General features: G+C 40.5%; 1 protein-coding gene across 3 annotated transcripts in view; it reads left to right on the plus strand.

The window, feature by feature from the left end:
* OPHN1 (oligophrenin 1) overlaps positions 1–24,858 on the plus strand; it is a 2,670,560-nt gene that overhangs the window by 2,491,955 nt on the left and 153,747 nt on the right. For 2 of the 3 annotated variants that reach the window (XM_044057104.1, XM_044057105.1), the window contains one exon: positions 1,675–1,980. The exons of the other annotated variant lie outside the window; for it this stretch is intronic. In XM_044057104.1, the coding sequence (XP_043913039.1) occupies positions 1,675–1,980 (306 nt within the window). The remainder of the gene's footprint in view (positions 1–1,674; positions 1,981–24,858) is intronic. 3 annotated transcript variants of the gene reach the window in all.

Raw genomic sequence — 24,858 nt, forward strand, 5'->3', positions numbered from 1 at the left:
TTCCAGTAGAAAAGACAACATTTATGATGTCTGACCATAGATGAAACCATCTAGAAACAAGTTTTGATGAAAATATGAAGGGTAGCTGTTAATTCTGAACTACTGATTTGGGTATTTGGAGAATAACCTAGATTTGCATATAAGAAATAAAATAAACATAAAAAATATTTTGGAAGATAAGAACAGAAATACTCTTTGTAATGGATGTGGTACTTACAAATGTGGACATCCTTTTATATTTGAGGATGAGACAATTATTACTTATCATGGCAAAGAAATAATAAAAGCTAACACAATTTTTTTCTTGTTGGTCTAGTTTCTTGGTGTATATAGCAATATGTTCCACTTGTTCCTCTTATTATATAGGAAAAACTAAAGAAAACCCAACAAACATATTGATGGACTTTTATGTAGTATTTCAAAAATGATAAAATAAAATGTACTATATAACAGTTTTAGGAAGCTTGAATTTTTATTAATGAGAAAGTTTTGAAATCAAATAATGAAGGTTGGTGGGAAAATGCATTACTATATGTGGAACTCTATAGGCAATTAAAATAAACACAGCTCTTAAGCCCAGATTGAATAACAATATGCGTATATGCTTATTTTTAGTGATTTAAATAGACTGGCAGATAAATTCTAAAAGGTACAGTGAATATCAATTATTATGTTTTCTACAATACTGCTTTTATTACCCTGATAAGTTTTTTAGGATTATTGTGATTGATCACATGATGATGCCATGTGATGAGATTTTGGTAATTATATTTATTGTGACTGTCTCAGTAGCGTTTATATCTGAAGACGTCCTTATGTTAATAAAAGTCTTTTTTTTTTTAATTTTGTAAATTAGCATGCTATTGATTTTACCTGAGATGACTACAGTTGGCAGTTTGAGTTGGCTCTTCATTAGTGCCGAAGGAAAGGTATTTCAGTATGTCTGTTATTATATGCTTATTTATAGTGGCTATCCTCAGTTATGTCTACCTCTGAAGATGTGACAGTACATACATAGCAGGCTGTCCTTGAGAGAAGTTTAATGAGCATGCATGCTGGCCACTGTTCCTTAAATGAAGAATAGAGGTCGGGGTAATGATAGGTAATTTTTACAGTGACCTTCTTTTAAGCAAGTACCAAAACTTAGGCAGATATTGTTTTGCAGCAGCATTTTTCAGTAAGGGAAGTAAGACAATAAGCTTTACTGCTCTAATAAGAGACTCGCTTGTTTTGCAGAAGTACAGTTTGAGTTGACATTACTGTTGGGTGTAGCAGTGAGTTTATAGTAGTTGGGCATCAAATGGGTCGATGAGTTTATCACAGAGAAGCAACCTACACAGTCTGAGTCTATGAATCTAAGTAGTGTCACATAGGTACAGATGAAAACCTGGAAGTAGGTTGGGACACATAACAAAAAGAAAAAAATGAACTCCATTGAATCATCTTCTTGCTTTCTGTAGACTTCACACTTGCTGGGCAGTAGTTTTATATGTGAATTTGGTCACTGTTTTATGAGAAGCCTGCTCATGACACTTTTTCCAATGTCAAGATAGCAGACAGTTGTATCAGGTGGTGGGGTTGGAACTTTAGCAAATATAAGGGCATAAAGGTCAGAGTAAAGCAACATGTAGACATGAGCTAAATTCTATTTCTTTATTTCATTTTCTTTTGAAGATGAGAACTGCAGTCAGATACTTAATGGTCCAGTGTTAAACAACACAGAAACAACACCCATACCTCTACAGCGCACAAAGGTAGTAGTTCGGAAGGGGCTTGATGCAGACTATGTCACATCTGTTGTCAGTCAAATTGAAAACAACAAATCTGAACGAACTTTGGACATTGATGCAGGGAAGACACCAACAAAGTTGCAAGATGGCAGTACAAGCAGGGCCACAAATGGAGATGTGATTTCCCCTGGCATTGGAAGGGTGTCCTCATTCCAGAATAAGAAACCTGCTCCCAGGAATGTTACACAAGGTAAATACTGGCACAAATTAAGTAACCATTTCCAACACCAACTAATGAATGAATATTATCACTGGAGTTTGTAATATAGCTGATAGTCAAGTAGGTCACATTCTTTATTGTTTCTTCAGGAAGCCTCAGCCACTATTTATTTATTTTGTTTGTTTCTTTGCTTGTTAGTCTGACTGAACAAAACTTTTTTCAGCAAAGACCTGTCTAATAAGCCAAACTGTGGGTAAGCCCTTCTATGAGTAACTGAAACAAATACGGGTGAAATGTGTAGTTAGTGGTGATGTTGTAACTGCAGAGCTAAAAGGTTAAGATGATGTACTGAATTACTTAAATTCAGCTTCTGCTGTGAAGTCAGAGTTACTGCCAGTTTGTCAAGAAGTGACAGAGTACGAAGGTACGAAAGTATGGAAAGACAAAGAGTATTTGAGCATTTGTCTGTTTAACTGTAGCCTCCAAACAGGCTTTGTGCCTCTTGAATGGAGAATAGCAACAGTCATCCCACTGCACAAAGGTGGGCCATCTACAGACCTTAGAAAGTACAGACCCATAAGTCACACTAGTTTCACATGCAAAGCCATGGAAAAAAATATCATGGAAATGATCAGTAATGACATGGGAAACCTCCAGACACTGGACCCAACCCAGGATGATTTCATCAAGGGAAGATCATTCCTACTTTAACTGGTAGACTTCATTGAGAAGGTCACCAAAGCAGTTGATGAGGGCATAATGGTTCATGCTGCGTGCCTTGACCTGGCCAAGGCATTTGACGCAATACCCCTCTCGGTCACTGTTGACAAACACAAGAGGTTAGGTACAAACCCTTTTGTCATCTGGTGGATACACAGCTGGCTCACAGACAGGACCCAGGAAGTTAGAATTGGGGAGCCCACCTCTACAAAGTGGCCAACCACAAGCGGAGTCCCTCAGGGATTGGTCCTGGGGCCACTCCTTTTTGGCATTTACTTCTCTGAAGTCAAGTCCAATGTCACTGGCCTCTGGCTACTAAATTTCCAGATGACTGCAGATTAGGAGCTGCCATTGAATCTCCCACTGACACACATATTCTCCAGGAAGGGCTAACACAGACAAACAACTGATGTCAGAGCCGTGGACCAAAACTAAATGCCAGGAAATGCATAATAGTATTCTTCGGGGAGTCATCCACTTTTGGTAACTATCATATTGACAACACATTGCTAATAGTTAACTCAGTAGTCAGGAAATTGGGCACACACATAGACAGTAATATAGGCTTTGGCCATCTCGTGTCTACAGTAGTAGGGAAATCATTCTATACTGTGCAGTTTATAAACAAAGGTATGGTATCTAGGTCCAAGGAAGTCATTGTTCCACTGTGTTCAGCATTCATCTTGCCTATCATTGAGTACAGTGCCCCCTTTGGTATGTACCTAACAAGACATGTCCTACAATTGGAACATCCACAGAGGTTCCTCACTAAAAGAATACAGGGCATAAGTAACATTTCCTTTGCAGACTGGCTTAGGACCCTATCCCTGTATTCTGTCTCCTACAGGCTGTTGAGGGGAGATCTGTGCTTGGCATACAAGGCATTGTCACACCCCACTCTGATGAGCCTTGTGCATGTCCGCGAAACAAACAGCACTAGAATTACCCATTCTAAAGCCTTAAATCTTGCCTGTGATATAAATGGGACCTGCTGGAGAGACAGGTATATATCCAGAAGACTATCCCTTCTCTGGATCAGGTTCCCCATCCATGTGAAGCAGAGTTCCTGCTTAACCCAGTTCAAATGTAACTTGGACAACTGGATGGGGAACAGGAAATTCATCCCTCATTTGGCACCTGTATCTCTAATGGAGACAGGCAGCTTGTAAATGTTTCATTTCCCAAGCCCCTGCTTGTCAATGTTTCACTTCCCAAGCAACAAGGGTATCAGAACTTGTCAGCGATTTGGGATGCATGGCTAGTTTTAAGAGGCCCTTGTGGTCGTTAGCCTTGTAAACACCTATGAAGTAGAAAAGGTAAGCATGAAATTGGTAAGCATGAAATTGCTGAAGCTGAGATTAGTCAAGGGTTGTGGAAGCAAGAGGCATGTAAACTCCAAGCAGACATCTTTGAAGCAGCTATATATTATTTAGGTGGCTATCACCAAGGTCAGTAAGAGTTTTTTGAAATTAAGAAATATGTTGATTTTATTTCATTTATCACTGCAGATGGATACTGTAGCATCTGTGAAAGAGGGTAGATACCTCAGGTCATGTAGTCTGACATCAATACACTGAGGTATGTAGTGGTAAATATATTTAACATATTAGATGAGTTTACTGTGAAAGCCATCAAAAAGAAGACAAGGGGGATTGTGGCTGACTAATTTACTGCTGTTTTACAAATGGATGACAGTAGAGGCAGACATGATTTTCCCAGTAGATGCAGTGTAGTGTCTGGAATTCAGTAAGCCCATCTGACACAGTTCATCTTGAAAGAATGGATTAGGTGAGGGAGAGTTAGAATTTGTAATAAACTAACATCATGGGGGAAGGATGGGTTAGTAGAAAAACACAGTGCTTATTAATGAAGTCTCACAGGTCTCTATGCTATTTCTAGTTGTGTGTCTCACATAATGAAGTTTTTTACAGTGGAAACTTGCCCTCAGTTTTAAGAAAAAAGGCTATGTTCTTTTCCCTCCTCAAAAATTGTCTAGGATTACCACAACTTGGCCGTATGTCTCAACCAAAACATCAATCTTTAAAACACTCTCCTACTACAAACACTTAGGCATGTGGTTAAATTCTACTGTTAAATTTCCAGCACCATATCCAAGTCATTAAAGCCAAAGTTAACAAACTTCTCTTCTGAGCTTGGAAAATATCCAGTTTCCTCAGCCTTGCTGCCAGAACAGCATTTGGTAAAAGGGTCCATCTTCCTCACCTGAAGCACAACTTCCTCTCTCAATGGTTGCATCAACAAAAAAAATATGTCCGCCCTAGAAACTAATGGTAAAAGCATGAGTTTAACAGAAGCACCCCCAGGAGTTGGCTGATGTCCTTGAATAGCTGAGATCCCATACACAGCCACATAAGAATTCTGATAGACAGCAGTACCATTCTGTGGTATATCAGCAATTATGGAGGGACAGGCTCTTTAACCCTCTGCCAGGAAGCCATGTACCTCTAGGAACTGATCTTTAGATATGTGTGGCCCTTGAATAATTTCTACAATTACAGATTTTTTTACCAGGATGTTTTCTAAAAGTTTTCAGCACCATCTAAACAACTTAAAACTCCTCCCTTCCACACCCACTTCTTACTCCTCCCCTCATTTCACCAATACTCTACCGTACCTCCCCTCTCAGTCTCTTCCCAAAATTTATAACTCTCATACCCTAGTAAACTAGCCATCCACAACATACCTCCCCTCAATAACCTATCCCACTGTGCTCTCAAAAGCCATATCCTTCTGTACTCATCTAGTACTGCTCCTCACCATATCCTATACCTACTACCTCACCCAGCCAACTAACTATAACCACACTCCATCCTTTCATACTACAAACCATCTTAACCTACCTGTCTTACATTCACACTTCCCAATCTCCATGCCTATACCCCATAAAACACTATCTTTTCTTCTCTTATAAACTTATTACTCCTCACAACTATCCTAACCCTACAACAACTAACTTATCCCTCATAAATCTAGCTAAACTCAACCCTGTCTCTAAGCAGACAAAGTACCTCCCCAACTTAATGCTATATCTGACTTCTATTCTATTATCAGGAGACATACACCCCAACCCAGGCCCATCCTCATCCCCTCCAATGGATAAATCCATACTACTCACCTCCTTAAATGCCCAAAGTATAGTTAACAAAATCCCTAATCTGCATGCCTGGCTTACATATAACAAACCAGACATTTTGTCCATCTTTGAAACTTGGTTAAAACCTCATATAAAAGATTCCGAAATAATTCCACCCAACTACTCTATAATCAGAAAAGATAGAACAAACAAAAAAGGAGGTGGAGTAGCCCTTCTATACCTATCCTCCTTAACAGTTACCCCTTTTAACAAACCAACTCCCCATTTCAATAATGCAGAATTACTCCTGGCACTGCTTCAAGTAAATAAACACAAACACATATGCATAGCCTCCCTCTACATCCCCCCAGGCAACAATATTTCTACACTAGACGATATCCTCTCCTGGCTTTCCAATAACATTAACAACAAAACTATACTTGTGGGTGACATGAATATTAATTGGTCTGCAATACAGTCTCCCACAAATCCACTTAACATTAATCTTTGCAACTTCTGTCAACTGATCAGCTCCATAACTCGGCCCTCAAAAAACATCACCAGTGATAGTACCCTAGACTGGATATTAGTCTCCCACCCTCATTACTTCTCAAATAGTGGCACCCTGCCTGATTCCCTTAGTGACCACTTGCCCACATTCACACACCGACTAACTTCACCCCTACATCTTACTCACAATTTTATTACCGCTCACTGCCAAAAAAACTTTAACCCCACTACCTTTTCCAACTCTCTAAAAGCAATTAACTGGTACAGCCTAAAAACTCTACCCCTGGAACAAGCTGTTGCCCACTTTAACTCAACTTTTCTAAAAGTCTTAGAGCAACAAGCTCATATAAAAACAAAAAGAATAAAAAACAAAACTGCCCCTCGGCTAACAAAAAACACACTAGTAACTATGCACCTTAGAGATAAGGCATGGTCATCATATCAGAAACATAGGACTCCCCTAGCCCATAATGAATACAAAACACTCAGAAACAAAGTAAAAAAAGCTTATCATTCCGATAGACAAAATTACTTCTCCATAATCCAAAACAACAACAAAACAAACCCTCAAAAATTTTGGAAATGCATCTCTACCCTCCTTAATCCCAACAAACCAGATAACCCTAGCCCGGACCCTAATGCTGCTGACATAGACTTGGCCACTCAATTCAACACCTTCTTCATTGATTCTATCTCCAAACTAACCTCATCCTTTTCATCTTCAAACCCCACCACACCCCAATCTTCCCCTACCAACTTTTCACCCCTTACCACTGCTCCCCCATGTCTACTCCATCATTAACATTCCCAAATTCTCCCCCCCCTTCCCCCACCATTCTCACCAAAACCTATACCCACATCCACCATAAAAAAACTACTTCAGAAACTAAAACCATGCTCGAATGCCCCTGATAACATTCCTTCTTACTTTCTCAGCATAGCTGCTGAAGTCATTGCCTACCCCATCAGCATTCTAATCAACTGTTCCATTCAAGAAAGCTCAGTACCCCAAATCTGGAAAAAGGCTTTTGTTGTTCCATTGCACAAAGGCGGCAGCAGCAACAATATTACTAATTTCCGTCCCATCGCTATCCTATCTCCTATCTCTAAACTTTTAGAAAAGTATATTCACCTACAACTCCTACCATACCTCTTAGACAATAACCTACTAACTCCAACACAACATGGTTTCAGACCAAGACACAGTACTATGACCGCCCTACTCTCCTTCCTGAAAGCTGTGAACAAAGCCCGGGACTCAGGACACATTGTCTCTACCCTCCTACTAGACCTCTCTAAAGCCTTTGATACTATCTCCCACAATTTACTACTAACTAAACTCTCCAAGCTTAACTTGTCACCCTCTTCTCTGAACTGGTTCACTAGCTACTTATCCAATAGATATCAAGCAGTAAGATGGAAAAAAGCCACCTCCCCTTTCATCAACACCCCATCCGGTGTTCCCCAAGGATCTATACTGGGTCCCCTTCTTTTCAATATATTCATAAACGATTTCCACAACTCTATCCCTTTAACTAAAATTATCCAATACGCAGATGATTCAACTATTATCTGTTCTGCTACCTCCATCCCCACACTGCTAAAGCTTACTCAAGATGCATTCTCAACCACCGAACAATGGATGAAAACAAATCACCTTGTACTCAATGCCTCCAAAACCAAAGTAATGGTATTCACCCCCTCTAAAGCTACCTTTTTCAATCCAAGTAATTTCACTATTACTAGTCACAGCAATACACCCCTAGAACTGGTATCTGAGGCCAAATTACTTGGGGTCCAAATTGATAGTCAGCTTAAATTCAATTCCCATCTTCAACTAAGTATAAAAAAAACCCACCAAAAACTTGGCATGCTCTACAGACAGAATCGTTTTCTTACACCCTTCACCAAACTCACCCTGTCTACCACATTTCTCATCCCATCCCTCCTCTATGGAGCCCCACTTCTAACTAACCTACAATCTTCACTCAAAACACAACTCTCCTCTTGCTATAACAAAATTGCCAAGTTTGCTACCTCCCATAAGTCCTCCTCACACCACTGTTCAGCTCTCCACAAACTAAAATGGTTAGAACTACCCAATCACCTCTCCTACGTCCAACTGACTCTTGCACACAAACTCATCTTCAATTCCTCCCTCTGCCCCTCCCTTTCCTCTACCTTTAAAATGCACCTCCCTGATAGAATACTAAGATCTAACAACCAAAACCTAATTGAACTGTATAAACCAATTCGTCCCCCTGGAAAAAATCTCTTATCCTACAGTCTTGCTTGTCTCTGGAACTCCTTACCCCCATCCATTCGTACCATCACAAATCACTTGTCATTCAAAAATCCCTTCACTCACACCTAATTTCCCAGTGGAAATGCTCCTGCTCCCACCCAACATAATCTCCTCATACTGGGAATTTCCACTTCTCCTCCTCTATTCATAATGGAGATTTCTATTTACTCTCCTAAACTCATAGAGCTTGCTCTTGCTTGTATTAAGCTTTTTCTGAATACTTAAAGATACCTAAGTGTAAATATACCCTAAGATGGAAAAGGTTCTCTGTTTCTATATTGAAAAAGTTCTATGTCAGCTCATATACCTTTCTCTTGCTTGTATTAAGCTACTCATCCTGAATGTATGAAAGATACCTCCAGTGTAACCCACCCTAAGTTGTAAAAGCTTCTCATTTTCTATATTGTAAATTGTTTGCAGCTATACAAGATTGTAATATTTGTATATATTTGTACACTAGTCTACTGTATTTCCAAGTCCGTAGTAATTGTTTTATTGAAACTAAATACCTTATTGTAACCTTGCTAATTGTTTTTGGAGCTTTTCTCCCCAGGACTCCATTGAAAAAGGGTTCTTTTGGCCCAATGGACAATCCTGGTAAACCAACTGCAAATAAATAAATAAAAATAAATAAAATTGGTTTCGAAGAAGACAGACCAGTAAGTAGAGAATATGCTACATTTATAAAAAATGCCATTGGATAAGATGGTATCCTTATTGGGCCCTGAAGTCAGGCTATATATTAATCCGTATCCAAGATGGATAATAACAGGAACTGAGGAAGAGCAAGAGCATATCTTTACAAAGGCTCCTTTATCAATGAGCACATTTAGTTATCTGAAGCAGAAGCTTAATTCTTAGAAGCTATTATTGCAAGATATCCTCTCCTGAAAATTGAAAGGTCTTCAAAACCTTTGTAAAACAGAACAGTGCTTGTTAGCAGCTGTAAATATATAAATCCCTACTCTGAAGACATCCTGGGATGTGCCGTATGTGGTAAGCCAGTCAGCCTTATACTGCCTTGTTCTCACAGTCATATCTGAATTAGACTGACAAATTATGTGAATATCACAAAGATACTTATTAGGGCTATCCATTTTATATGTTTGCCTTTTTCTGTTTGGTAATATGATACAGAAACTCACTTTGCTTTAAGACAAAAGCTAGAAGTTCTCACTTGTTGCTTACTTGTACCATTTACCCAGCACAGAGTATGCTAGCTATTACTGGACATCATGACAACTTCCTGTTAGGAGACTGTCTTATCAATAAAGCAAACTAAATCAGATGTTGTCCTTTTCCTTCTTCCTCACTAATGAGTCTAGGATCTGATCCTTTTATCCGATTTGGCTGCATTCTATAAGATTTCACATCCAATCCATGCTCCTCCCTTTACCCATAATGCCCTAATCTATCCCCAACACCTCAGATCTCATTTGCCACCTTAGCTACAGCTGCAAGACAGACAATCCAAGCTCTCCAGTAAGATTATCTTCTTTAGAATAATGTTTGAGATTGTTTGATCCTTTTTAGAGTGAATTTTCTCCTTTAGTGTTCCTTGCTCCTCCCTCAGCTTTTTCACTGGAGTTAGGGTATTTTTTTTAACCAATTTCATTATCCTTTGTTTGAGTGTGGTAGTTAGACAGAGAAGGCCTAAGGGCTTCATTTTTTGGATAGTAGTTGCTATTTAGGTATAAGGTTGTGAAATATTTAGAGAAGTTTAAGCAGTTTAAATAGTTTGAAAAGTTTAAATAGTTAAAGTCCAATAGTGTGTGTGTTTTTTGTGTGTAAAATTTAATGTTACAAAATGTCTAGCTTTCCAGTACCCTTTCTAATACCGTTAAACTGTTGGTAGTTAACTGCCAGTATGTCAGACAAGCCTGAAGAGCTGACTGGATTTAAAAAGTGTACTTCTTGTGGGCATAAGATCCCCAACTCTGATGCCCACAGGAAGTGTGTATGTTGCTTTGTAACAGCCCATTTGGACATTTATTGCTCTATTTGTGCTACTTTCAATCTGAAAGCCCTCTCAGACAGCCAAAATAAGCTCACTTTAAAAGGACTTCTATCTGCTGGGGCTTAAACCCTCTCAAAATACTCTCTGACAGTCTCGGAGACAAGAAAAAGGCAACACAAGTCTCAGTCAGCTTCCTTGGAGTCGCCTGCTAAGACTTCTAGAGCTTTGGATCCCACCACTTCAGATCCAGTAGTTATCAAGCCTACCATGGATCCTATGTCTTCCACGGATTCGATGGTCTTGGTTCTGACCACTATTTCTCCAGTACTGTCTGCCTCGGTTTCAGATCCTAAGACCTCAGATTTGATGACCAGAAGCCGCACTCTTGGCACAAAATCAGTGTCACCAACTCTTCCTGTCCAGATATTCCAGACTCCATAAAAGCACACCAGACCACCTTCATCTGCCTTGTCTAAGTCTTCTAGGTGTAACTCAGAAGCAGACATGAACAGGATGATGAGGAGATTCCTTAGGACCCAGATTCAGATGGGGGTCATACCAGCTCCATTCCTTACTGGATCTGTGAGCTCGGCAGCCAAACAGAATTTTCCTCCTCCTTCAGTCCGACCCTCAGCTTCAGAGCCCCTGGATCCTAAATCTTTGAGAGGCTTGGTGTCAGATCCAAGGAAGCTCCCAGACTGAGCACCTGACCAGACCTGTTCGGTTGTCTTCAGATCAGAGCGGGTCTCGGATCCAAGATATCTCTGCTGGGTCTGAGGAGAGGAGATCGGCTCCTATTTTATCAGATCCATCCCTTCCCTTGGGTGCCTCAGCCCTGGACAGCTTGGGTCTAATTCTCTCCTGTCAGTGTGGATCTTGGGTAGGCCTCGACTTCCCTTCCTCGTCTTCTTCGGCTCCGGGGGGGGGGTCCCCAGATCCGTCTGCCTTCAGTGTGGTAGAAAGAGCTTTCTCTCTCTCCACAGAGAATCATCCTCTCTAATCTCAGATCCTGATCTCCCTCCCTCATTTGCTATGAGCTCTGAGACCAACATCTCTGCTCCTGTGGGTCAGCCAGCCAAGAGGAACCTTCCACACACATTCCCACAGGGATTCCCCACTTCTTCCAACACCTCCCTGGACCACCCCATGAAGGAGGTACTTCAGAAGAGGACATGCAAGAGGAAGCACATGGACTCCCCTTTGGAGTCCCTCATAGAGGACACAAACTTTGATGAGGGTGAAGGATCCCCCAGATCGCCACCTGACAATGTTTCTTTCGGGGACACCATGGAAATCCTTAGACAAAAAGGTGTCTGGTCCTCCCAAACTCATTTTCCTGAAGATTTGGTGTTCCTGGAGGCTGTTGGGGCTGGCTTATCTACATCTTAGGTTACCCCCCTGGTAGATAAGCTTATTGACCTAGTCTCCTGCCGGGCTTGAAAGGAGCCAGACACTGTTGAATCTGTCCCCAAGCATCTAGATAAGTTCCTAACTCCTCCTCCTGATTTACTTCATTGGAGCATTGGAGTAAGGGCATTCCCATTGATGCCATGGTTGTGGCAGCTGCTACGAAGAAGGAGCTAGTAGAACAAAGCTCCACCATCCATCCACTGAATAGGGAGTCCAGAGCGATGGACAGATTCGGAAACTGCATTTATGCCTCAGCTACTTTTGTGCTGAGGTCATTAAATTACTTGGCCCATTTTACTCATTTGTAGAGAGAATTGATTAAAGAGCTTTCAGATTCTCTCGCCATGTCCATGTCGGCAAAGAACTTCCAGAAAGTTTCTCCCCAGCTGGCCAGTCTTTCTTCTGTCACCAGTTTCTCAATGAGGCTAATATCCCACACAGTAGAAGGCACCTCTTGAGCAGCCAGCACAGGGATAGCCATTAGGTGATATGCCTGGATGACGCTTTGCGATTTCATGGAACCCTTTAAGACATCTTTTGTTAACGCCCCATTTTATGGCTCTTCTTTGTTTAGGCCATCAGTCAAAGAGACGTTCACACACAGTGAGCAGGAAGGAAAGACCCTGTCTGCTGTCTGAATCAAGTTTTCTACCCCCTCAACCTACTTTTTGTAGAAATCAGTGAGGTGGCAAGAGAATGTGATTCCGAAAATCTCCGGCATCTTTTCAAGTCTCACAAGGAGACACTTCCCTCAGAGGCAGAGGGGGAGGTTTCAGTGGCAGACATTGCCCCAGTATCAGAGGCGGTCCGCAGAACCAGGGCTTTAGGGATTCTTTTTCCAACAGGCCCTGTCAGTGCTCCTGAAACATTGCCCGACTGTCCATCTCTGGAGGTAGTCGGGGGTCATCATTTCCTATACCTAGAAGCCTGGACATATCTTACAAACAACGCTTGGGTGCTAAACATAATATCCAGAGGTTATAACATTCCCTTTTCCCTTCCACCTCCAGAACCCAGGAGGAAACTCTCCGATGTTCCACCCAGTCAGAAGGAGGATGCCGATCAAGAAATCCAAAAGCTGCTACAAAAAAGAGCCATCCAGGAGGTTCCAGCCAAACAAATAGGATTCAGAACTTACTCCCACTTCTTTTTGGTGCCAAAGCAGACAAGGGACCTAAGACCAGTTCTGGATTTAAGCATTCTGAATCAGTATGTAAAGAAATCAAAGTTCCAAATGGTTACGGTTCAGTCCATCCTGCCTCTCCTATGCCAGGACGATTGAATGGGCTCTATAGATCTCCAGAATACACACTATCACATCAAAATAGATAAGTTCTTCAGGAGACATCTGCGCTTTCAGCTGGAAGCCTATCACTACCAATTCAGAGCGCAGCCTTTTGGGTTCACCAAATGTATGGCAGTCGTGGCAACTCACCTGAAGATTAAAGGATTCCAGGTGTTTCCCTATCTAGATGATTTGCTCCTCACATCAACAGATTCAAGCCAGGGATTACCTTCTTCAGATCTCCCACTCTCTGAGAATTACGATAAATCTTAGCAAATCCAAACTCACTCCTGTGCAGAATCCAGAGTTAATTGGGACTCAGCTAAACACCATAGTCCAAGTGACTTCACTGCCTCTTCACAGAATCAAATCTTTGAGAAGCCAGGTGGAGGGTTTACTATTCATTCCGTCTCCTCCTGTGAAATTGGTGTTACAGGCTGTTGGATCAATGTCAGCTGCTATTATTCTAGTCCCTCTAGCAAGATTCTTCATGCAAATTCTCCAGTGGACTTTGGTGGTACAGTGGTCCATTCTTTACCAGTCTCTATGTGTTCGCATAAAACTCACACCAGTCTGCAAACATCATATCCGATGGTGGATACAGTCAGAATACCCATTCTTGAACAGACCATTCTCTTCCCTCCCCCAACAGCTACAGTGATCATAGACACTTCATAACTAGGGTGAGTGGGGGGGCATTACAGGGGAAAGATGGTCCAAGGCATGCAGTCCCCCTTGGAGAGCAAGATGCATATCAGCATCCTCGAGATGAGAGCAGTTCGTCTATCACTGCAAGCCTTTCAGGACGTTGTCCCCGCTGGTGACTATTGTGATCCATATGGACAACATGTCAGTAGTATGGTACATCAACAAATAAGGAGGAACCCATTCATACCCACTGTGCAGAGAGACCATGAGGGTCTGGGAATGGGTGATCTCTTCAGACCATTTTCTAGTTGTAACACATATACCAGGGAAAACCAGTGTGCTGGCAGACAGACTCAGCAGGTCCATTCTGTTTCTTCACGAGTGGTCACTGAGTCAGTCAGTAGCAAACAGGACTTTCAGCCATTGGGGCCAGCCTTGCTGTGACCTATTTGCCTCTCCCTTCAACAACAAATGCAGTGAGTACTTCATACTGATTCCCCCCACAAGGATGCTGTAGTTCACAATTGGCCCCCAGGCTTCCGTTATGCTTATCCTTCTATTGATCCCAAAGTTTCTGCAGAAAGCAAGCATGCTGAAGAGCTCTGTCATCTTCATTGCCTCCATCTGGCCTCAACAGGTGTGGTTCCCCTTTCTGTGGTCCCACCTCAGATTTCCTCCATGGATTCTGCAGCACACTCAGGATTTTCTATCTTACCCATTAGAATCTCAGCATCTCAATCTTTGCGCCCTCAAACTGACCACATGGTTCCTCCACTTCCGGTGATAGTGACATGGTCCAGACTTTCTTCCCCAGTACATAACATTATTTTGGCTTCCCAAAAGGCTTCTACTAAGAAGGTCTACAAAAGCAAGTGGAAAAGATTCTCTGTATGGGCTTCTAAAGAGAACATTGATCCCTTTTCAGCACCTACTTCAACCATCCTTCTTTTCTTCAGTACTCTTTTCAATGAGGAGTTTTTCCACCATTAAACTTCAGCTTGCTGCAATATCCAATTTTCATGCTGGAGATGAGTCCACTTCCTTGTCAACTTCTAAATTATGTAAAGCATTTTTGAAACGAGTTTTCATCCTTAGACCTGCCATTAAAGGATCATTCCCCTCCTTGGGACTTCACGGTAGTCCTCTGGGGCTTAACTTTAAAACCTTTTGAACCAGAAAAAGTGTGATATGAAATATCTGTCTTGGAAAACAATACTTTGGTAGCTATTACTTCAGTGAAAATAATTTCTGAGTTACAGGCCTTATCAGGAAGGCCTCCTTATGTCATTTTCCATATGTCATTTTCCATAAGGCTAGAGTGTCCTTTTGGACCAGTCCTTCCTTTATGCCAAAGGCTGATACAGAGTCTAACATTAACCAGTCCATACAGCTGCCAGTGTTCTTTCCTAGTTTTTCAAATAAAGGCGAATACATGCTGTACCTTCTTGATGTTCATAGCAAATTACTTTTCTACCTTCAAAGAACAAAGCAGTACAGGAAATCTGACCAGTTTTTTGTGTCCTTTGCCCCTAGCTGCCTTGGTCAGTTTCCAAAATTACTCTGGCCAGATGGATTACGTATTGTATTTCCTTGATTTATTTTCAAGAAGGGTTGGAATTGCCTCATCCCCCCCCCCCCCCGGAGTCTGTTCTGCTAGATTGATGGCCACTTCAGCAGTTTTTTCTTCCAGAGCTTCAGTTGATGACATTTGTACTGCAGCCACTTGGTCAAAGACGCGTACCTTTGTTACGCATTATGAATTGGACATTATCTCTAGGAACAGAAATTCTTGAGGGCCATCCAAGAATCACGTAGCTGAGGACTCTATCCCATTGGTGAGGAAGAATGAAAAAGACAACATCCGATTTAGAAGTTATGTAGTTACCATAACTTGGCATCTGTGTTGCCATTTTCATTCTTCTTCACCTTCCCTCCCAACCATCCTCCTAGAAGGTTCCTAGTTTGAGCCTCATTGCTCATGGTGTTTTATGTTCTTTAGAATGAATCTATGGCAGTAAGACTGCAAACTCGATCCAAGGAGATGGGGATGGATTAGGGCATTATGGGCAAAGGGAAGAGCATGGGGCTTGGATCCGTAATCTTGTAGAATGCAGCCAAATTGGATCTGAGAGTTGGATCCTAGACCCATTCGTGAGGAAGAATGAAAATGGACAACACAGATGCTTTTATGGTTAAGTACATAACTTCTAATTCTTTCACATATAACAGCTTACGGAAGGAAAACTTTTCTCCATCCATTGTGATGCTCCTAGACATTATGCTAAACAATGGTATTGACAATTCTGATCCCTGCTGTACGCCTTCAACTGTTCTACCCCACTGAGAGTGCATGAAAAGTTGATTTTCAGTTCATTTTCCAGCCCTTGAAAAGTTCACATCAGACAAGTATGTACTAAAATTAGTAAAGCATTGTTATTCCTTTGATTAAAAACATCAGAAAAAGAGTCTAGTAAATTCCAGGAAGGGAGAAAAATGACTTGATTCTCATTTCTATCTAGTTTCCTTAAAACATTGAACATAAGGCTAATCATTGGTCGTAGCAGTTTGAATTCGTTCTTTGTTTTCAAGATAATCAGAATAGTTGACATGCCATCTCTTATTTGCTTGCTATGCAGGGGTGGGCTCAGTGTTGTCAGTGAATATGCAGGATATCTATCTACATATTTAAATTAAGAAATGTCACAAAATTGCATAAGGTTCTAGCATGATAGCCATGTTACCATTCTGTTTCATGTCTGCTTGGCCTTATATTACTTGTAGAATTCCTAGCTGAAGTGACAGTTTTCTTGAGGAGATATATACCCAAATATACGTGTACCTAGTTGTCTGGCTCTTAGTTATCTTTCTAGTGAGGAGTTGCAACAAGAAAGGAGTATCACCTTATAACTTTTAGGACCCTGGTAACAAAGTAAACACAGACAAGTCTCACTCTTACATTCTTGAACTTATAGAAACAAGGATGGATTCAAACAAGACCAGGGCATTAATTGACAAGACCATTCCTTCTCTCTCATAACATGATTTCTTAAGTCACTAGTGGAACCTTGAGCCAAGTCAGCTCAGATTTGCATGTGCTGCATCTTATGGTAGCCACCATAGCACTTCTTCCACTGGGAAAGCTATACATGAGTCATTGTCACTGGTATCATAGACCCTAATGGGTTTAGCCATCTTAAGGTGTAACAATAGCAAATAATACAAAATAATTTTAATGGTGGAACTCTCTGTGATACTAGCAAACAGACTTTTTTTTTTTCAAGACACTAGATCCAGATCAGGCTGTCACATATGCTCTCGGATGGCATCTTTTTTTTAAACCATAATTCATGAAGCCTTTGGTCCAGATGCTGCCAAAGGACCATCTCTAATGCATAAACAGAGAGGGAGGGATAGAACCTTCATCCCTCTGGTTAGGAAGTCTTTTATATTTGGAAATGGGTGTTTGTATTACTGCAGTACATATAACAGAGAATGTACAAATGTCAGCAGACTTGCTGAGCAGACAGCACAAAGCAGTGCCTCACAATGGAAATGGAGTCCAAAGTTCTTCTTTCAGTTTTCTGTCTGTGTGCTCCAGAGCAGAATATCCTTGCTTTCTCTTCTAATACTAAGATCAGAAACTGCCTTTTCATTAAATTTGATTGCTAAGTATGTCTTGTCAATGGCCTGGGGAATAAATTTACTGTTTTCATTTTCTCTTTTAGCAGTCTTGCACATGCTTCTGCTGAAAGCATGAAGAGACACGGTAGAAGTGATTCTTACTACACCAATATAATCAGAATAGTACTGGTGTCATCCAGTACAGCCCTTAGTGTACTGACTTATTCATTTTAGCTACAAACCATGACCCAGAACTGAGTTCTCTGCCCATCGTTGCACATGCGTACATAACTGATAGAACGATACTGAAAGCCCACCATCTGGCACTTTTGGAAGAGGTGAAGAAAATAAATGAGAAATATTCCACCATGAGTAACCTACTGGAAGATGAAGAATTTCATATCTTTGACTACAGATGATGGGTTTTGACTTTCTGCTTCCCTGCCATGTTTTTGGCAAAGTTAAAACATCATTTTGATTACATCTTGGCATATTCTGCCTTCAGAGTCCACAGTACTGCCATTTAGCTTTTGTATGAAAGAACTATACAAGTCTAAGTAGATAACTGATTAAATTATTTCTTTAAGGTATTTATTGATAAAGCTTCTGGTTAAGAGTTTCTCATGGGATCTTGGTTTTATGATTGTTTTTATGACTGAAGAACTTCTTGTCCATTTGCACCAGCAATTGCACATAATTTGAAGTAGCTGTCTTGCAAAAATTTTGTTTTACTTTAGCAGGAGGATTTTAAGAATTCGGATCCTCTTGTTTATTGAACTGTTCATTCATTTTCACAAGGAAAATTTTATTTTTGAAAGAAATCAAAAGATGTTCACTGAAGCAGCACCAGTGACTAGTTTTTATCAGATGATCCTCCTCCTTTTCTTATCCAACCTACATGAAATAGGGAAGACAGATTATTTCACTGCTTGGATGCCTGTGGACAGCCATAATTTATCCATCCATCCCTTTTTCCCATTTTTGCACATGGGGTCGAGATGTCACCTCAACAGCGACAATCATATAGTGCCCAGGTCTATATATATATATATATATATATATATATATATATATATATATATATATATATATATGTATATGTATATATACTCTTTTCTTGACTTTTGCAAAGGGAAAACTGGATTGTAAAATGAGAAATCGACGGCGTATGAATTATATTATAAAGTATGTACTAAATATCTGTGAAATGTATATCAGAATTCTGGTGGACAAGGCTTACAGGACTGGGTCTATTTCAGATGCCTTTCTTCACAGTGTGTCCTTGGAGGATATTTGTGGAGCTGTAACATGGTCTGATGTCAACATATTTATCAATTACCAGAAACTTGACATGCTTTTAAGAGGAAGGACTTCTTTTGGTAGATCTGCATTGTATTTTATTTATTTTTTGTTTACTTGTTTTTTTTGTTTTTGTTTTAACCGATCCAACTGAACAGAGCCCATTTAAAATGAAGGCCTGGGAAGAAAAACTATGGGCAAATAAGATGTATCTAGCAAAGCATCCATTAAAAGCAAAAGGAAATATATAAAGAATACCCACTGACAGTGAGTGGAGCAAGAGTATAGGGTACCTACTTCAGTAAGTGTGCACTGTTATATTTAATGCATTCAAGTACTAATGCTGCTGGGAATGTAACTACTTGAAAAAGTATTCTCTTCCTGCAGTTTTGAACTTGCACTTTCCCTTTTAATTACTAATTATAATATTTTTATATAATTGATTCAAAACTGTTTTTTTAGACATTTCCTGATTAATTGCTTTAACCTGTGGCATCATCATCTCCAGTTGACTGCATTTGCTGGTGAAAAAAAAAACAGTTAACAGCTTTCAAATACTAGAGAGGACTCTATTAAGATCATTCAGAATATATAGGTCATGCCTGTCACGATTAATTGCATGCAATTATTTTGTTCCATGTCTTCAGCTAAAAAAGCAAGCTCTAATGAAAAAATAAACATCTCTTTTCAAATGCTAGAAAACTACCATATTTTATTTTACTCATTTTTCAGCCTGTTTGCTTACAAAAAAAATCCCCTTGTCTGCAATAAACTAAGAACATTAGTCTAGACTTAAACTTGTGTAAAACAGGGGAAAACATTGTATTTCAATACACATGTAATATGGTCAGTGCATTTTACATCCTTCCCAGCAGCACAAGCTCACTATATTATATTGTTTCTATTCATAGATTCATAGACTATTACTAGGCTAATGCCCTGGGAGGGACTTTTGTAAGCCTAGACAAGTTTTTCCGAAAGAATAATGATTTCCTGTATCCAAATAGCACATTGAACCCCAGGCATTTATAAGCTACCTCTGTCCATAAGGGACATGGAAGCAAGGCCCAGTGTAAATTTCCTATTCCCCATCCACTGGTCTAGGTTGCACTTAAACTGGGTAATAGATGAACTCAGCTTCACATGGATGGGAAGCCTGTTCCATAGGAGTTGCAGTCAGTGGGACACACATCTGTCTCTCTAGCATGTACTGTTTAAGTCACAGACAAAATTTAGGTCTCTAAAACCTTATATTTCTGGTATTCTTTGACTTACAAGTATGTAGGAGATTTGTAAGTGTGGGGTTTGTGGATGCTTTGTAAGCAATGCATAGCTCACCCCTCAGTAGTCTGAGTAGATGGAAAGGGCTTTAAGGCACTCTGCATAAGGCAGGCTTGTTATGCCTTGTGTTCTTTTTGTAAGGAATCTCTGAGGTTGCTGTAGTTGCTGCATATGCTTGGTCAGGTGCATACCAAAGGGAGTATTGTACTCCGTGATTGGCCTGATAAGGGCAGAGTACAGTGGAATAATGACCTGTTTGGACCTAGATGCCATGCTCTTGTTTATAAGTTGCAGAGCATAAAAGGATTTCCTCACCACTGTGGCCATATAGTGGTCAAAGGTAAGGCTACAGTTTACACATGTACCCAGATCCCTGACCACTGGGTTGACTCTTAGGGGTGTATTATCAACATGGTAATTAGCTGGGATGGTTGACTTTCCAAAAGGTTCAGTTATGCATTTCTTATTGAGTTTAAGACCATGGCTTTGGCACCATTTGTTAGTAAGAGATAGACTTCCTTGAAGAAAGATAGTGTCTGCAGGGAAGTCGGTGATAGCTCCCAGCTTGCAATCATCTGCACATTAGTCAGCCGTAAACCTTCAGCATTTGGTCTCATTTCAGAGAAACAGATGCCAAAAAGGAGAGGGCCCAGTACCGAGCCCTCGGTGACTCCACTAGTGACTGGCCTCTTGGTGGAGATGGCCTCACCTATTTTGACCTCTTGGGTCCTATCATTGAGCCAGTTGGCTATCCAGAAGATGATAAAAAGGTTTATACTTAAATAAGTGAGCTTGTCTGTAATGCCTGAGTAGGAGGTATTGCGTCAAAAGCCTTGGCCGGGTTGTGGTAAGCTGTTTGCACAGTCTTATCTTCATCCAGTGCATTGGCCACCCTCTCAAAGAAATCCACCAGATTTAATAGGCATGGCCTTCCTTTAACATAGCCGAACTGTGTTGATTCAAGTGTTTGCAGCTTACCTATGCCCTCATTTATCATGTCTGTGACGATTCTTTCCATGGCCTTACATATGAGGCTGACAAGACTTATGGGCCTGTAGTTACCTAGATCAGTGGTTGGACCTCCTTTGTGTAGGAGAATTACTGTAGCCATTTTACATTCCTAGGGCACAAAACCTAACTGAAGGCTCCTGTTGAAAAGTGATTCAAGTGGACCAGAGAGGTCAAGTTTCATGCTATTTATTAAACATTCCAGGATTTTATTGGGGCCCACTGATAGTATTTTTGGCCTTGATGACCTGTTCCATAGTAATGGTTGGGGGGATTGTGTTATGTGGTATTTCCGTTAGACTATCGGGGGGGGAGTAGGGATAGAATTTGGGCTAAACCCGTCAGCCAAAAGGTTGGCAATGGGATCCAGTTCAGTGTGGCTGATGCCATTTACATCAAGTTCTGTGCATGGTTGTGTATTTTGCCTGAGGTTATGGACATGGCTGTAGAAAGCTTTGTGGTTATCCTTTGCCTGATTAGCTATGTTGTCTTTAAATTTGGACTTTGAAGTGTTAATTAACCCTCTTAGCTGCCTGTTTAGATTGGTCAGAGGGCTTTTAGTATGTACTTGGCCAAGATTTTTTTTCTTTTTTTGTATAACTGATTGATATTGTGATTCCACCAGGGTGGCTTGTCTTTTGAGTTTGTCTTATTCTTAATACAAGTGGTGCAGCTTACTCTATACATCTATCAGTATGACTGTACAGAGATTTTGCAAATAACTCAGTGTATGCTATGGTGCTTACTGGGTTTGGGGGTTCTTGTAATTTAGTCAAGGTGTTGCTTAGTAGGGAGATATTAGCCTTGGAATAGCTTCTAAAGGTTTTTGGTTTTCCTGGATGCCTGGATATAATTTTTATTTCAAGTAATACTGCCTTATGGTCAGATATGACGAGCAAAATATGACATTGGGTGAGGAACATCGCCCCCCCCCCCATGTCTGTGAGTACAAGGTCAATGATGTTTGTAGCCATGGTAGGAGAATGGATCAACTGTTCTGGGATGTTGGTATTAACAAAGTTTAGGAATCACTGGGTTTGTGCATTGGAAGTGGTGTAGGATTCCCAATCTATAGAGGGTTAGTTGAGGCCCCCCTTGAATATTGTGTTGGGTTGAACGGTGAGGGTCTCTAGTACATTGAGATAGGTAGTATGTGTTTCCTGGGACATGGGGCAGGACCTATAGGTTGCAAGGATATGGTATGACACCCTGTTTATGGTGAGTTGCATATATACGAGTTACAGTGGGTCATACACTTTATCTAGTCCAGATGTGAGATTGTTTTTAATGTAGGCTGAGACTTCTCCAACTTTAGTTCCTTCCTGTTTAGTAGCTGGTCTAAAGGTGTGAAAAGCATTATAATCTTGCACTGCTGGGGTACTGTCAGCGAATTTAAACCATATCTCTGATACTACACAGGTGTCTGCACTCTCCAGGGAGAGGAAGGCTTGCAGGGAGTGGAATTTCTTTATAAGGTTTCTAGCATTGAGCAATACCACTTTCAGATATTCCTTCCTAGGTTCAGTTGAGTCAGTAGGTTGATCAATCTGGCATTGCCTAAAAAAGCACTATGGAAGTAGAAAAGGTCTTTGCCAATATCCAAAAGCCTAGACGGGAGAAGTACAGACCATCCCTGGCAAAGCAGCATGGTCTATCAGTCATGTCTTCCCAGGCCTTCAGATATTGTACCCTCTTGGACTGACACCAGAAGCTAAGACAACTGTTAAAATCAATAATTTTCTGTTGGTAACATGGCATCATCCTTGGAGAAGGTAGTATGCTACTCAGTGCTAGGCTCATACCTGCCTGAGACACATAATCAGTGAGCTCAATCATGTCTTGCTTCATGTAGTCATTGGCAGTACGTCTCAGGTCATTAACACCCACATGGACTATGATAGAGTCATACTGGTACCTGTGGTTCAATGATCTGAGTGTCTGTGTGACTTAATGGATCCTAGCCACACAAAGGCAGCTAACCATGATTCTGTCCTTACTAAGTCTGGTGAGGAGGACATCGGTGTGCCTCACTGTAGAATGACCAATGAGCAGGAAATTTGGCTGTGTGCTGGTTTGCCTTAAGGGCTTAGCAGTGAAAGCACTGGATACAGTGTTAGTATGTGTAACTGTGGCTGGTGTTTTAACCGAGTGTTTATATGATGACTGAGGACTCTTTCTTTGTGCTTTGCAGGAGATTGTACTGTTCTAGGAGTGTTAACTCTAAATGCCTCAGCATAAGTAGTTTTATATGTAGGTTCTTTACCCTGTGCAGTAGGCGTGGTGCAAGTGCCACCGATAACCACTATAGCATTCGTTTTGGTTGCATGAGAGAGTTTTGCCTCCAGTGTTAGTGTATTTACACCTTTCGCATACTGTATCTGTTTTATTAAGAATAAGTGGGTTGTCAGTGTACATGAGGCAATTGCTACAATGCCTCAGAATACCCATCTCAACCAAACTGACCACAGCAAGAGTCTGGAAGTGCAGATCCGTAGCTACTGATCCACTAAGGAGGAGTGAGGAAAACTTAAATATTGAACAAGTCAGTATGACAAGGAACTTGATGAGCAGCACTCAGCTATGAGCAAACTAGATGTTCTAGTAGTTAAAATAAATGATGTCTAGACATTAATGGCACAAAAGTGCTTTAACCAGAACAAAGATGCTTATAATAACAGGCACAATAAGTCTTCCCCAGCATTTCCCAGCTCAGAGGGGTGGAGGCTATTGCAAACCTTCCTTATGTAAAGTAACTGGTTTGAAGCCCAAGTGCTTAAACCAGAACTAAGACACTTTAAAAATAACAGACACAATAAGTGTTCAACCAGCAATTCTCACATTAGAAAGGCTTAGGCTATTCTCTCCTGCCACAAGAGAGTAGACCACAAACCTTAATGGAAAATAATTGGCCAAGTGCTTAAATAGACACAATAAGCCTGCAACTAGCAATTCCCAACTCAGAAGGGTGTAAGCTACTTCTCCAGCCACAACAGTGTTGATCACAAATCGTCCTTATGTAAGGTAACTAGTTTGAAGCCCAAGCGTTTAAATCAAAACTAAGAGGCTTAGAACAACAGTTACACTTTAATCAGACTACTAACAAGGAGTAATAAATGCAGCAGATTAAATGCAACTGAACACTTTAAGAACATGCAGCAAAAAGCTAAATAAAGTAAAGTAGGAAGAAGCACAGACAAAAAAAAGCAGCTGAATAAAGTGCATTTTTTGTTTTAGTTAGTGGAAATGGAAAAAACAGAAGATAATTCAAGTTTAAAAGACTAATGGGGAGGCCTTCCCAGTTAATTTCTCAGTGCTCAGTAGAATGAGCTAATGAAATGGAACTGGGGAGAGTATCCAAAATCAGATTTGTAACAGAAGCTGGCAACTCTAACTTTTCTGATTGACCTTAGCCAAGACTTCTTAAAACTCCAAAAGAAAAAAAGAAACAAAAAAATTTAAAACCAAGTGCAGTATAAGAAAAAGATAAAAAAAAAGAACTAACCAAACCTTAATTGAATAACTTAAATTCCTAATCAAATGCATACAGAGATCAGCAATAGTCAGGCAGAGAACAGCTGGTAAAACAAGCACTACAGGTAAATAAATATGCCTGCAACTATTCCATTTGACTCAGGAATGCCTTTATTGTGTTACTTTCTAAAGCTGAGATATATTAGTCAATAAAAAGTACTTTTTACTTTAATATCACTAATACAAACAACTGTCTCTGATAAGGTGACCCCACCTCACATTTAAAATATCTCTGTATA

The sequence above is a fragment of the Protopterus annectens genome, chromosome 15.part0, assembly GCF_019279795.1.
Source record: "Protopterus annectens isolate FY-2018-M chromosome 15.part0, PAN1.0, whole genome shotgun sequence".
Lineage (NCBI taxonomy): Eukaryota > Metazoa > Chordata > Ceratodontiformes > Protopteridae > Protopterus > Protopterus annectens.